This window comes from Hibiscus syriacus, unplaced genomic scaffold (assembly GCF_006381635.1).
Source record: "Hibiscus syriacus cultivar Baekdansim isolate YM2019G1 unplaced genomic scaffold, ASM638163v2 tig00111149_pilon, whole genome shotgun sequence".
In the NCBI taxonomy this organism is placed as follows: Eukaryota; Viridiplantae; Streptophyta; class Magnoliopsida; order Malvales; family Malvaceae; genus Hibiscus; species Hibiscus syriacus.
The window spans coordinates 120,996-137,228 of record NW_024062998.1 but is presented as its reverse complement, the minus strand read 5'-3'; the positions used below and the strand labels follow the sequence as shown (position 1 = coordinate 137,228).

The following is a 16,233-nucleotide window of genomic DNA, read 5'->3' as shown; positions in this document are numbered from 1 at the left end:
ACGAAAAAAATGTATCCATAATTCAAACCCAACCTGACCCGAAAATTATATATCCTTCACTCAACCCGACTAGACCCAAAAAATATATATCTTCCACCCGACTCTGACCTGACCCGAATTTTAAGAGCATAAATCCGACCTGACTCGATATAAAATAAGGACTTAATTAAAATAATAATAATTTTTTTAAAGAAATTTCATTATTATCCCCGGGTCAGATCGAGTTGGAGGTTTTTTCACTCTCCATTCGAATATGACCGATCCGACCTCGCTCTCTTAAAAAATCTAACCCGTCACTGATCCAATTTGACCTCGTTCTCTTAAAAAATTTGACCCAACTCGACTTGACTTGATATGGCCCGACCTTAACCTGAACTTTTTTTTAAAAAAAATCCAACCCTATTGGATCTGGTCGGGTCGAAATAGGTCGGGTCAAAATCCATCGGATTCGAGTTAAATTTCCATCTTTATCTACAACGGACACCAACCTTAAGAATCTCTATATATAAACCATAACCTAGACTAAAAAGAGAATTCTTCGTCAACAACAATATTAAGGGTCTGACTGTATTTACCTATATAACTATAGATCCAATGCTGATCAGGAGCCAATTATGCTAACTGATTATAATATAGTCTCATAAACAATGCAAGCATTTTCCCTTTTTTTTACTCATTTTTCTCTTTGAAATTTGGGAATGAATCTTTAGTTAAATTTGGATATTAATTTTTATAGATTAAAGATGATAATAGTTCAATTATCAAATAAATAAATTTAGATTTATGTTAGATTTATTTTGAATGAATTTCTATCCATATCCTCCTATCAATAATAATTTTTGATGTAATTACTGATAGAACGATATAATCTGTCAGAGTCAAATTTACTGTCAATCGACTATATTTATCCAATTTTTCAGTCTACGACCAGTAATTATGATCATACAACTCATGTCAAACTAAAGAGAATCTTTTTCTCTTCAGATTTTCTCGACCACAGTTGACGTCATTGATCGTCTAATATTTTTATTATTATTGATGGTGACTATCTGTCGAAATCAGAAGAGATAAACGACTATAACCGTCAAAATCAAGTTAAAATACCAAGCCTTACCGGTGCTTCTCAAGTGTCACATGCAGCTATGCTCGACACCGGGACCATTGTGATCATGAGCAGAAACTCGACCAACATATGTGAAAGCTCCAAATATCCGACTGGTACCGTCTTACTGGAACAAGTTACGATAAGCGGAGTGAAATTTGATCCGGTGAAATCTCCGGTTCCGATTCGGTTCATATATAATCATGTTAAGGTATACTTGACAATCCTTGTATACTTTGTTTTGCCATGAAATCTGCTTCTTGATTTGCTTCATGATATCTTTGAAGGAGATTAGAGAATGGTTCTTAAATTTATCCATTGGATAGCAAATGATACATCTCTTGCAACAAAAATAAGACTACAAAGAGTATAACTATGGACCCCAGGCAGGCATGTATTACAGCAAAGAAGATCGAAGTTTGATCTTCGATCCCTATTTAACATCGAAACTAGATCATCGTCGTCGACATCGACATTGTATTAAGTAGGAAAGGGCATGGTGGACTAGGAACATGGACAGCACCTTCAAGCATCATTGTAACAGTTCTCATGGAAGGCCTTAACATTGGTTCCTCTTGAACACACCAAATCGCCACTTTCAATAACGTCTCCAATTTCCCAACATCATTTGTATCTTCTTCATCATTTTCGACTAGTTTTAGAATCATCCCTTCACTGTAACATTGGAAGGCCCATTCTGTTAATATCGCTGCTTCGTCCATTTCGACCTCGACGCATCTTTTGCAACAAATGATCTCAAATAACATCACCCCGAAGCTGTAAACATCGACCTTAACCGAAACCGGTGTGTTTCTGAACCATTCCGGTGCTACATAGCCTTTTGTCCCTCGTATGCCGGTCTGTGTTCGAGTTTTGTTGTTCATCAGAAGCTTTGCCAACCCGAAATCGGATATTTTCGCGGTGAACGACTCGTCCAGTAGTATGTTTTGAGGCTTTATGTCACAATGGATGATCTGTTTGCTGCATTCTTCATGGAAGTACGTGAGGCCCTTTGCAATCCCTGATGCAATCTGCAGCCTTTGTTGCCAACTAGGCCTTACGACTCCGAAAAGGAAGCTCGACAACGAACTGTTTTCCATGAATTCATACACCAGAAGTCTATGTTCAGCTTCATCACAATATCCAATCAGTCTCACCAAATTCTTGTGGTGAGTTTGGCCGATGACCTTCACTTCGGTTTTGAATTCCCTTTCGCCATCTTGTGCAAACTTGTCCAGTTTCTTGACTGCAACGTGATCTCCGTAGCTCAATGGCGATTCTCCTTTATAAACCATGCCGAAAGCACCCAGTCCTAGCTCTTCTTTGAATCTGTTCGTTGCGTGTTCGAGATCTTTGTATGTGAAGAACCTCAGATTAGTCTCTAAGTCTCTTCTGCTACGAACACAGTTTAACACTTGAAGTTTTCTTTGGAACAAGCAGAAGAAGATCAGAGCAATTGCAGCTAAAGAAAAGAAGTTGAAAACTGCAGAGGTGCCTAAGAGAACCCCAAGGATCAAAATGGTTCTATCTCGATTTTCGTTGCTTTGATTCGGTGTTTCGGGGTTCTTCCTCGATGCATCCTGCTTAAGTACCTTAACTAGAACTGTACAATCAAGAGTACCTCTGTTCCTCGGCCCTGCTGGGTTTTCCCTCGATGCATCCGACTTAAGTACCTTAAATAGAGCTGTTCTATCAAGAGCATCCCTGTCAAACCACCCATTTGAGAGTGGAACTTCTTTTTCCAACAAGTTCCACTGCCATCTTTACTTAAAGTTGGATCCTGTAAAATGGCAACCGCACAAGAGCAGTCCAGAAGGCAAGATTGCTTACATTCCAACTCAGTTGCAGGTCTCAATACTCCATAGTCACTCAAAGGAAAATCAGCGAATGACATTGGCTTGAACTTGAACAGATCTTCGTCTATGGAGGATCCATCAGGGTTGCAATCTACGGGGTAGTTTGCATAATTCTGTTTGCAGCCTGCATATTGATTGTTTTCATCCAATAAGGAAAATCCAGGGGGCATGTACAATTAGGCCTCCCATTGATAGGTTCACAAATGCTGTTATAACCGCAAGGACCGATTCCGAATGTAGCCCTACCCGATGTAAAAACTGAGTCGACAAAGCGACGACATATGTTCTTTGGCCTAAACCACATCACAGACCAGCTTTCACCTCCACAGGGGTTCCTTGGATAAGAATAGAGAGTGAAAACACCGTAGTAGTCGAGAGTCGCCCTTTAGTAGTACAAGTCGGGTTTCGGAACAGCATTTACCGGTGCTACCTGAACTAGACTTCCATTTGGGTTAGGGATTCGGATATGCCCGGACTTGTTGAAGACAAACCGAGAACCGTTTCCGAACTCAAAGTAATCTTCGTATGCCTTTCCGGTGAATATATCTATTTGATTAAGAAAGAACGATCCATTATCGAAACGAAGTTGATATTTCCCTTTACCGTAACTTGTTTCAACCAAAGTCGATAAAAGATATCCATCGACACCGAGTTCTTGTCCCGGTAACATGGTACCGGTAGGATATTTGAAGCTTTCCCATATGTTGTTCGAGTTTCTGCTTACGATCACAAAGTTCCCGTTGTCGAGCATGGCTGCATACGACACTCGAGAGTCACCAGTAACGCTTCGAGACGTCCACAGCTCTTTGCCTGCAGGGTCTGTTAGCACAAGATGACCGCTCGCAGTGAGCTCAACCTTCTATTCTCGATCGGTTTCGGGGTGATCTCGATTGGCAAACCAAACTATAGTTCTCTGTGGTATCTTAGCATACCAGATTGCAAGCAGGAACTTATCTTTTTCACCAGGAATGGGAAGAAACCCAAAGGCAAAATCACCTGATGGTGATTGCCAAGCCATGGCTTTGTCATTTGCAGATAGAGAATCACCTACACTCACATTTCTTTGAGCCCCAACAGTTGCAAGAATCCAAAGGTAGCTAGTAGCAAGAACAAATTGAGCATGAAAATGTGCTGAGATAACTGAATCTGCACCACTTGGTGTTCGACAAAACGAAGAAAAACAATGAAGTTTGAGATTAGAGAGTGATTGAAACGGCCTGAAGATGAATTTGTTGGCTGTTGCTGCTTTATAATGTTGAGAATTTGATACGGCACTTTGTCTAGACTGTTGCATTATTGTCAAATGTGGGTTTACAGGTGTTTGATGAGTAGAGGAAATGGTTGAAAATCTGGTCAGTGAGTTTGGCCCCACTTTGAAAATTAAAAATAATCCCACTTTGAAATTTACCTGACATTGACATTTTCAACTTTTGATTGGAGCTTCCTTTGAAATCTTCAAATGAGTCTATGTTAAACGAGTTCCATAGTTGTGGACTATTCTTTGGTTGAAAGAGAAAATGTTGCAAATAAGTGAAATGAAATGTTAGGGGAGAAAGTATTTGTCAAGTCCTTCTATTATGGGAACTGCATCAAAACAGTCCTATTGTTAAAGGGATTAACTTAAACCAGTCCCTATAGCAGCACTAATTTGATCCAGTTCCTATAATAGAGGGTTCTGACTAGTACTTTATTTGCCATATCAGAATTCCTAAGCTCAAGAAAACACTAACAGGCAACAAATTCATGCACTTTAATCACTCTCTATCTCAAAGCCCTTTATTTTTCATTACACATGAAAATATACAAATATGATCAGAATGCATGCCAAGTCTATATATAATACTTGATTGAACTAGGAACCAGGGATTCCATCGGTTCGATATTCGATCCGATCGTAACAGCATCTAAACTATATATCTTTGTCGACACTAACATCGACTTCGAACTGAGTGGGAAAGGGCATGGTGGATTAGGAACTTGGACAGCACCTTCAAGCATCATGGTCACAATCCTCATGGAAGGCCTTAACATTGGCTCCTCTTGAGCACACCAAATCGCCACTTTCAATAACATCTCCAATTTCCCAAGATCGTTTGTAGCTTCTTCATCATTTTCGACCAGTTTTCCGATCTTCCCTTCACTATAACACCGGAAGACCCATTCTGTTAATATCGCTGCTTCATCCATTTCAACCTCGACGCATCTTCTGCAACATATGATCTCTAATAACATCACCCCGAAGCTGTAAACATCGACCTTAACCGAAACCGGTGTGTTTCTGAACCATTCAGGTGCTACATAGCCTTTTGTCCCTCGTATGCCGGTCTGCGTTCGAGTTTTGTTGTTCATCAGAAGCTTTGCCAACCCAAAATCGGATATTTTTGCGGTGAACGACTCGTCCAGTAGTATGTTTTGAGGCTTTATGTCACAATGGATGATCTGTTTGCTGCATTCTTCATGCAAGTATGTGAGGCCTTTTGCAATCCCTGATGCAATCTGCAGCCTTTGTTGCCAACTAGGCCTTATGACTCCGAAAAGGAAGCTCGACAACGAACCGTTTTCCATGAACTCGTAGACCAGAAGTCGATGCTCAGCTTCATCACAATATCCAATCAGTCTCACCAAGTTCTTGTGGTGAGTTTGGCCGATGACCTTCACTTCAGTTTTGAATTCCCTTTCGCCATCTTGTGCAAACTTGTCCAGTTTCTTGACTGCAACACGATCTCCGTAGCTCGATTGCGATTCTCCTTTATAAACCGTGCCGAAAGCACCCCTTCCTAGCTCTTCTTTGAATCCGTTCGTGGCTTGTTCGAGGTCTTTGTATGTGAAGAACCTCAGATTAGTCTCTAAATCTCTTCTGTTAGGAACACCACTTAAGTCGTGAAGTCTTTTTCGGAACAAGCAGAAGAAGATAAGAGCAATTGCAGCTAAAGAAAAGAAGCTGAAAACTGCAGAGGTGCCTAAGAGAACCCCAAGGATCAAAACGGTTCTATCTCGATTTTCTATGCTTTGATTCTGTGTTTCGGGGTTCTTCCTCGATGCATCCTGCTTAAGTACCTTAACTAGAACTGTACTATCAAGAGTACCTCTGTTCCTCACCCCATTAAAAAGTGGTAATTGCTTTTTAAAACAAGTTGCATTGCCATCTATTCTTGAAGTTGGATAAATGGCAACTGCACAAGAACAGTCACGTAGGCAAGATTGCTTGCATTCCAACTCAGTTGCAGGTCTCAATATTCCATAGTCACTGAACGGAAAATTAGCGAAGGAAATCGACTTGAATTCGAACCGATCTTCCCCGATGGTGGATCCATCGGGGCTGCAATCTTCAGGTTTGTTTGGATAATCTTGTTTGCAGCCTCCATATTGATTCTTCTCATCCAAGAAAGAAAATCCTGGGGGACATGTACAATTAGGCCTCCAATCGATGGGTTCACACATGCTGTTATAACCGCAAGGACCGATTCCGAATCTGTTTCCACGTTGACTTGCCGCGCCGATAAATGTACCGCATATGTCCGTTGGCCAAGCCTTGAACACGGACCAGCTTTCGCCACCACCGGGAGTCTTTGGATAAGAATAGAGAGTGAAAACTCCATAAAAGTCAAGTGTTGCCCTGTAGTAGTATAACTCCAGGCTCTGTGTTTGTGCAAGGTGAAGATACTATTTTTTATCCATTTTATTATTATTATTATTAATATTAATATTATTATTCATTATTATTATTATTATTATTATTATTATTATTAGTATTTATTATTATTATTAATATTATATATTATTATTATTATTTAATAAATAATTACAACTGGACCGGCCCAGTTACAAGCCAACTAGAACCGGTCCAGCCAACCAGAAACCCTAAAACAATTAGTAAGGTTTCAGCTAGGGTTTCTAAACCCTAGCCACACCCAGCCGCCTCTGATGCTTCCAGATCCCAGCCGCCGCCTCACTGCCAAGTGGTCCAATGGCCCACTGCCGACGCCTCCGCCGCTGCCACGTCCCGAATGAAGGCTCCAGAAGATTAACGACGGCCGTCCACGCCAAGGCTACGGGGTGAGTCACCACTGGTAGTCCGGTGACTCACCAAAGCCCTCTCTTCGGACCGGTCCGATGACCGCACCGGTGGTGGCTATAAAAGCCACCACCCACCTGCAAGACAAAAAAGGAGAGACAGAACGAGACACAGAAACAAAAAAAAAAAGAAGAGAGAAATAGAACCGGAAAAAAAACAGAGAAAACAATAGCTACCAACGATCCCAGTCCATCACAACAGAGCAAAAACAAAAGGAAAAAGGAAGAAAAGAAACTTACCGAGGGAACCGTTGATCATCAGAGCCTTTTTGGAGCCATCGGAAAGTCAAAGGTCGAAGGTATAAACTTTAGATCTACGCATTTCAGTAGTATTTTAGGCTAAAAAACCTACGGATCTAGCTTTAGGAAAAACCAGGCTTTAATTTAGGGTGGGATTTATAATTTCCGGCCACCGGATATGGTGGCCGGCGGTGGTTTTGACGGTGGCCCACGGTGGCCGACTGATAACCAGCTTCCCTCCGATGAGGGAAGCTAGAGAGAAGGAAGAGAGAAAGCTTCTTCTCTCGTTTTTGAGAGAAGAAGAAGAAGAAAGAAATGAGATGCTGGCCCTTCGGGCCAGCTATGAATGGGCTTAAATAGCCCTCCCCAAACGACGCCGTTTTGGGGAGGGATCTGTCCGTAATTAATAAAAAGATTAACCTCTTCCGTCATCCCTTTAGTTTGTAATCTTTACCTTTTAGTCACTGAATCAAATTTTTGATTCTTTTAATTTGGTCTCTACATTTATTTATTTATATTTTAGCCATTAACCGTATTAATAATATATTTAAGATAAATTTCATATTTAGTCCTTTAATTTTGATAAATAATATTTTAATCCCGAGTATATATTTTTAATTTATTTTAATATGATATTCGAATTTATATAGTTTTAAATTAGTCACTAAATTAATAAAATACGAAAATAACATGTTTAAACCCTATAATTTGAATTAGGTTTTTTTAATTTTAATTTTTACTATAATTTAGTCACTAATTTTAAATATTTTCATTTATTTTACCACTTTTAAATATATTGTTCTAATTGTATTTTATTGTTTTAATTGTTATATATTAAAATAATTTTACTATTATTATATAGTCATAAATATATATAATGAATAATAAATAATATTTTTTAATAAATTATTTTTTATATATCGAAGAAAAGGACAGTCTTAATACAACTGGATGTCCTATTCTGATGTTTTAAAATTAAACAATATTATTTAAATTAATATTTATCAATATCAAAGAAAAGAGCTGTCTTAAGGCACCTAGAAGTTCTTTTCTGATATTTTTAAATAAATAAATATTTTTTTTATAATTTTGAAATAAATAGAATAATAAATTAAATATATTTTTGATTTTTTTTAAATTTTAATAATAGAGACAATTTATAATTAAAAAGTACCAATTTTGGGCGTTGTAGGGGTGCTAATCCTTCCCTAAACGTAACCGACCACGAACCCCTTTTTTATTAAAAAGAACAAATTTTTGGTTATAAAACGCAGATCAGTTCATCTTTTAAATATGGTTTTCTTAAAAACTATTTTAAAAGAAAATTTTTAGGTATTCGACCTACCTGATCCAAAAGGTCGATGGCGACTCACAAATTATTTTCAAAATTATTTATTAACATTAATTTCCCCACCATAAATTAATATTTCGTGCCCGGACGAAAACCGGTTACGACAGCTTGGCGACTCTGCTGGGGATGGTCAAACTTTTAAAAATCAATTATAAATTGTCTCTATAAAATAAAAATTAAAAATTCATATATTTAATTTCTAATTTTATCTTTGCAAAATTTTTATATTTACTTATTATTTTCATAATATTTATCTGTTTTATTTTTATTTGCAAATATTTTATTTCAGTATTTATTTTTATGTCAAAAGTTTAACATTTCTCCTCACACACAACACTTGCATTGCATAACATAAAGCTCTATAATTGAGTTGTCCCTTTTAAGTGAAAGTGAAAGCAACGTCTTCGTGAGAATTTATTCTCCGTGTCAGACCTAGCAAGTAACTTTCGGGGTTCATATGCTCTCTGTCTTCGTGAGAATTTATTCTCCGTGTCAGGCATAGAGAAATGTATCCCCTCGAATTGAACTCGATTCACTTTAGTCTGTAATGGACTAGGATTGAGGGTTAGTAACCCAAGGGGGCACTAACAAGGACAATTCGGGTACCTTTACTCCTAGTTCTGAAACCCTGCATATAAAAAAAAACCTTAGAAACTCTTCCAATTAGAAGTCATGCCGAAATTTTGTCCAAAATAGGTGTACACACAGGAGAAATGAATTATGTCTTTCCTGTTAATTTATTTTACATGTTTATTTAAATTATTTAGAAAAGCATGTTTAAATTAAATAAATGTTATTATCCTTTAAACTAACTTATTTTCTTTTTGTGTGTTCTTTATTTTTCTGTTTGCATAGCATCATACAGGATAAAAGACATTGATCCTTGTGTTAATAGTCTCATTGGAAAACCTTCATCCATGGATAAAAAGGGTTCAAGTCAAGTAATTCTAAACTCAGAAGTAAGACAGTGGGCTGAAGATTTACAAAGACAAGAAGGAGATAGTCTGCCAGATGATTATGTATCTGACTTGGCCAGTTATGCTTCAGTTTCACTAAAAAGAAATGATCTGCAAGATTTGCGAGGTATTTGGGAAAGTTGGGATTCAAACAAAAAATTGCAGTTTTATCAGACTTACGGAGACATCCCATATTTGCTCTATGTTGAAGTTGATGATGAATTACTCAGAGCCCTAGTTCAATTCTGGAATCCAGGGTACAATTGCTTCACTTTCAATAAGGAGGACTTGGTCCCTACTATTGAAGAATATACAACTTTGTTACATCTTGAAGTTGCTTTGGAGAGTCGAATATATTCAAAGTCAATTAAAACTCAGCCCTTTCGAGTTAAATTAGCAAAGATTGCTGGGGTACGAGAAGAATGGGTAGCATCCCGTACAAAACAAAAAGGCGAAAGCGAAGGCATTGCTTGGACCAACATCAGAGAGCTTATTCAGAGTCATCCAGACGCTAAAGTACGATTCGATCTATTTGCTCTGGGTATATATGGTATGGTCATCTTCCCAAAAGCATTGGGATATATTGAAGCTGCAGTAGTAGACTTGTTTGAACAACTGCCGAAGAAGATTAACCCTGTTTCTGCTATCCTAGCAGAGACCTTCAGATCGTTAAATGCTTGCAGAAGGCTAGGAGGTGGACGATTCTCAGGGTGTACCCATTTGTTATATGTTTGGATCCGTAGTCATTTCTGGAGGACGGAAAGGGTTTCATACCGACGCTTCAATACGGATTACTCACCATTAAAAGAATTTCTAGAGCAGGAATGGCCGAAAGAAATTAAGAAGGATATGTGGATTAATGCCTTTAGAAATCTGCAAAGCAATGACGTTGTTTGGCGCGCCCCATGGCAAATCCAAAGGGAATTCTTTTACAGATGTGGTAATTACAACTGGATAATGCTGCTCGGATTATGGGGAGGAATTGGATATGCACCACTTCTGGTTATAAGACAGTATGAAGGTCGTCAATTTGTACCTGTCACTGCTGGACTACAGTCATCTGAGTTTGCATTCCACAGCAAAAATTATAAAAGAAACATCATGGAAGCCGTTACAGCTTGGAAAACAACTTTTTGTATCCGAGCTAAAGCAGCAAAAGAAATGCTAACTCCTGATTATGAAGAATGGAGATCTATCAGGAAAAACGAAAATATTCCTCTACCAGATCAAAATGAGGATATTTCTATGGATGATCGCATCAAGGTGGTTCCATCAGAGATTGAAATCCTGAAAGCTGAGTTTGAAGCAGAAAGAGATGGCTGGTCGAAAGAATTAGAGCAAATGAGACAAGATAAAGCTATGTTGGGGGTTGACATTGACTTTCATTCATCACAATGTGCAGTGTTGAGAAAAGATAAAGAAAAAGGTGAGGATGAATACAGAGCCTTACAGAAAGATTACCAGGAGTTATATAAATCCCGAAAAGCATCAGGACCCAGCCAATCGACGGTACAGATGACCAGAGAATTGAACATTGAGAAAAGACGAGTTGAAGATCTGAAAGGAAAGAATAGCCGTCTACTCAAAAGCCTGGAAAAAGGAAAGCAAAAAATGGAAGATTTCGAGGTCGACAGAAGAGAGCGAATTATAAAACACAAGGCTGAACACCGTGAGATCATGAATGAAATGCAAAGAGAAAGAGATCGAGCCAAAGATTTAGAAGAGATGAAGAATGACATCTTTGTTAAATTTGAAAGCGAGAAAAGTATCATGTTCAAGGGATTTGAATCTGAAATGAACCAGTTGATTGCTGAGCTTGAAGTCAGAGGCCAAAAGATGGAAGAATCCAATGTTGAAAAAGGAAAATGGGAGCTAGAAAGAAAAAATTTCAACACCAGATTTGAGGTAGAGCAGGAGGTGGCTAGCAATTGGATGCAGAGATGCAGAAACAAAGATATTCAAATCCAAAAGCTTAATCAAAGAACACAAGAAGCACGAACAAAACTTGAAGAGGATCTGGATCAGTCTAGAAACAAAAACTCAGAGTTTAATGCTTACATTTTACAACTTGAAGAATCATTATTTCAAGAAAAGGTTCGTCTAGGACCTAATGATCTCAAGGAAAGTAATGAGGAAAATGCTTCACTGCGAAGACGCATTAGAGATCTTGAAAAAATTCTGCACAATTGCCAAGTCAGAATCACTGAGTTAGAGCAAACTCTTGAAGGAACAAATGAGCAATGGCAAAAGTCAACCGAGTTCTATGTCGAAAGAAGTGAAGAAAGAAGTAATATGGTGTTCGAGGCCATGGTTCAAATGAGTGAGGTTGCCAGATATGTTGGGGAATTAGCTGTTGAAGCCAAAATAATTGAGCATCAAGTTGATCCAGTTTCTAAGTGTGGAAAGAAGGTGTCATGGTTAATGAAGGAAATTATAGAGCTTAATAGGAAAGCTACGCCTTATCTGTAGTTATGAACTATTATAAAGAAACTTTTGTATACCGATGAAAGTTGTTCTATGACAGTTAACTTTTTGGGATCAATGTTTTTTTTTCATACATGCATTTTGCATACATTCATCATTCATTCCATAATTTTCGCTATGAATTATCATTTTATTTATTAATTTAAAATTAATTAATTAAAATTTGAAGAAATAATATTAAAAGATTTTTCAATCGCAGTTACTCTGGCCAAAAGAGAAATACTACATCACTACGGTACTAGACAAGCCACTAAGAAAATTATGGAGGATAAAATACAGCGTATTGAGGAACAGCATCATAAAGAACAAGAAGAAATGAAAATGAAGCTGGAAAAAATTGAAGCCAGCATTGCAAATTCACAAGACAGTATGATGAAGAAGATAGAGGACATGTTTAAAAGGCAGGCTATCAGTGGAAAAATGCATGAAAATCCTGTGTCTTTTGACCAAGAACCCATATATCCTCTAGGTTTCCCACCAGAATCAATTTATCACTCTGGTACTACCCCTATACAAATCAATGCTCGTACATCTGCATTACAAAAAGTCAAATCACATGAAGATCAACAAGTGGATCCTGCATCTTCAAGCAAAAATCCACTTATATCAGATGAGAAAATAGGGGATCTTAATACTGATCAGTTGATCCCAGATTTGAATGAGCTAAATGAGAAAGAAAAAATAAATGAAGAACTGACCAGACAGATCAAGAGCTTAGAAGAACGAATGAAATCTGTGGAAATAACGGAATCGTTCTATGGATTTGATGCTAGTGAGTTGAGTTTGGTTCCAGACCTAATCCTCCCTATCAAGTTTAAAGCTCCCGAATTTGATAAATATAACGGTACTACATGCCCTTCATCCCACATTACTATGTTTTGTCGAAGAATGGCAGGATATGTGAAGGACGAGAAATTGTTAATTCACTGCTTCCAGGATAGTTTGACAGGACCGGCTTTGAAATGGTATACTCAATTGACCAAAGCCAACATTAGATCTTGGAAAGATTTGGCTAAAGCATTTCTAGAGCAGTACCGCCATGTGACAGACATGGTACCTGATAGATGGACTCTTCAAAACTTGGAAAAAAAGAATAATGAAACATTCAGACAGTATGCCCAGAGATGGCGTGACACTGCAGCCCAAGTTCAACCACCTTTGTCAGAAAAAGAGGCCACAGTGATGTTTGTCCATACATTAAAGGCTCCTTATTTAAATCATCTAATGGGGAATGCAACCAGAAATTTTGCAGATTTGGTCATTTCTGGAGAATTAATTGAAAATGTTTTGAAAAGTGGAAAGATTGAATCGAACGATGGGTCTAGTTCCAAAAGACCTACATACCGGAAAAAGGAGAATGAGGTCAACAATGCAAATTCTTACAGTAAGGATTCATCGAAAAGTGTTACAATAACCCAGCCAAGGGTTAAGAAAGAGGAAACAAACACTAATCGAGCAGAGTCCAGAGGATCTCGAAAAGAAAACGAAAGGTTGTCTTTTACACCTTTACCAGTACCATATGCAGAGGTCTATGATTCGCTGTTAAAAGCAGATGTTATACGGCCCTACCCTTTGGTTCCCATGCAACCACCATTCCCTCCTTGGTATGATACAAAGGCACACTGTGTTTACCATGAAGGAATTACAGGACATTCTATTGAAAACTGTCTAGCTTTCAAAAGGGTGGTTCAAAATTTGATCAACACTGGGAAGTTGGAATTCAATACACCATCCGCATCAAGTCATCCGTTGCCAAATCATGGAGATAAAAATGTGAATGCAATTCAGGAAGAGAACAGAAAGAAAGCAAAGACTGACATTTCTGAAATTAAATCTCCGTTCGTTTGGATATTCCAACAACTTTCTTTAGCCGGTATAATTCCACAACAATTCATGCCAAAGCAGAATGAAGGCAAGAATTATTGTGAATATCATCAGGAGAAAGGGCATAAAATTCAACTATGTCCTGAGTTTAGAAACTTGGTGCAAAAATTGATGAACAACAGAGAAATAGAATTCTTTGAAGAAGAACCCGGAAAAAAAGAAGATGATGTTTGCTCATCAGAGGATTCTAAACCAAATCAAAGAATAAATGATCCTGTGATCATTAATGTGAAATCATCCACGGTGATTCCGGCACCTATAAGGCCAAAAGTAGTCATTACCACTCCTCTACCATTTCCATACAAAGATACCCGCAGGGTACCTTGGAATTATACTACCCATGTTTCAATGGTAGGAGGATCTGATTCTCTAACAGAAGAGAAAAAACAGAGTTTGAGTACAACATCGACATCTGAAGCAGTGAGCGAAGTCGGTTTCTTTACGAGAAGTGGGAGATGTTACTCTCCCGAAACATCTAATGCTTCAGAACAAGTGAAAGCAAAAGGAAAAGCTGTGGCAATACCTCAGAAGGTATTTGAGGATGAATCCCTTCCAGCATTCAATGAACCTGTGACAGAAAAGCAAGCTCAAGAATTTTTGAAATTCTTGAAACATAGTGAGTATAGTGTGGTTGAACAACTACACAAACAACAGGCGAGAATTTCTATTCTTGATCTTTTGATGAATTCAGAAGCGCATAGGAATGCTTTGATAAAAATCCTCAATCAGACATTTATCCCCGAAGATATATCCCTCAATAAACTTGACAGAATTGTGGGACATATAGCCGCCGACAATTACATAACCTTCACAGATGATGAAATACCGGAAGGCGGAATGGGGTCAGTAAAAGCTTTGAACATCACGACACATTGTCATGGTCATGTGTTGCCAGGAGTATTGATTGACAACGGATCTGCTCTCAACTTAATGCCCCTAGTTACACTTCAAAGAATGCCTTTGGATCAATCACACATGAAGAGTTATCAGAATGTGGTACGAGCATTTGATGGTACTAAAAAAGAAGTGCTTGGGAAAATGGAAATACCTTTGTTAATCGGCCCAGTCGTGTACAATATTGACTTTGTGGTGATGGACATCCACCCCACATATAATTGTCTCTTAGGGAGGCCATGGATTCACTCAGCAGGAGCCGTTCCTTCTTCATTACATCAGAAATTGAAATTTGTTGTTGATGGACAACTAATATGCGTCAATGCTGAAGAAGAAATCATTGCGTCTGTAACAAGCGATGTTCCATATATCGACACCAATGATGAGGCTTTTGAATGCTCTTTTCGAGCTCTTGAATTTGTTAATACAACCTTTGTTGCAGAAGAAAGGAAAATTCCATATCCCAGATTGTCTGATTGCACCAAGATGACAGTACAACAAACTTTAGGCATCGGAGCTAAAGCTGGGAGAGGTCTAGGAAAGAATCTTCAAGGGATTTCAGTTCCTGTCAGTATAAAGATGAAAAAAGACCGTTTTGGGCTAGGGTTTAAGCCCAATCTTCAGCAAAAGAACAAAGAGATGAAAAGAAGATGTGAAGACAGAAAGGCAAAATTAAAAGGAGGAGAAATCTTTTGGAAACACATGTCTTTCCCACAGTTGAGGACAACATTCAGATCAGGGGGAACAATTAATGTGGAACAGCAGCTTGTTGAAGCCTTTAAAGAAGAAAAGTTGATGAAAGATCAAGACATAGTTGAAGAAGCTATGAATGGATTATTTATCAACATGATCACGAATAACAACAAGACTGGCAAGTACTTGGATAAGATTCGACCATGTCTTCCTGGAGAAACACTCACCAATTGGACCACTGAAGATCTTCCTATAGTTTTTAATATTAATGCAGAGTAATATTCAGAACTAATCTTTATGTTTAGCTCAAAAATATGAAAACTTTTTGTTATCTTGTAAAAGAAATTATGTTAAATATAAGGAACTTTCTTTAAAATTTTCAGATGGCAATCATTCTTTACATTTTCTTACATTTTTATATTTATTTATTTCATAAATTTACTATATTCTTTCGGAAATATGTCCGACTTAAATTTGCAGGTGTCACCATGTTAATAGCATGTTTATTCCTAAATTTAATCCAGTGATAAATTTAGAGCAGCCTATATGTCTGGAAGAAATCAATGGTTGTGAGGATGAACTGGAATGTGATATTCCTACTGAACTATTAAGATTGGTAGAAAAAGAAGACAAACAAATTCTACCCCACAAAGAAGAGGTTAAGACTGTGAATTTGGGAACAGATGAAGAAAGAAAAGA

General features: G+C 37.9%; 1 protein-coding gene across 1 annotated transcript; it reads right to left on the bottom strand.

Annotated features, from left to right (window-relative positions):
- Positions 1-1,488: 1,488 nt before the first annotated feature.
- Positions 1,489-7,704, bottom strand: LOC120154715 (G-type lectin S-receptor-like serine/threonine-protein kinase LECRK1). The gene is made up of 3 exons (XM_039166370.1): positions 7,693-7,704; positions 4,947-6,621; positions 1,489-1,625 (listed from the first exon to the last, which is right to left on the bottom strand). The coding sequence occupies exons 1-3, from the start codon at positions 7,702-7,704 to the stop codon at positions 1,552-1,554; spliced, it is 1,761 nt and encodes a 586-aa protein (XP_039022301.1). The 3' UTR covers positions 1,489-1,551.
- Between the last annotated feature and the right edge of the window lie 8,529 nt (positions 7,705-16,233).

Excerpts from the sequence above, each read along its gene's own strand:
- LOC120154715 (XM_039166370.1), bottom strand. Across the intron at positions 1,626-4,946 it reads TGTGACCATGATGCTTGAAG|GTGCTGTCCATGTTCCTAGT; the intron begins GTGCTGTCCAAG and ends TGATGCTTGAAG.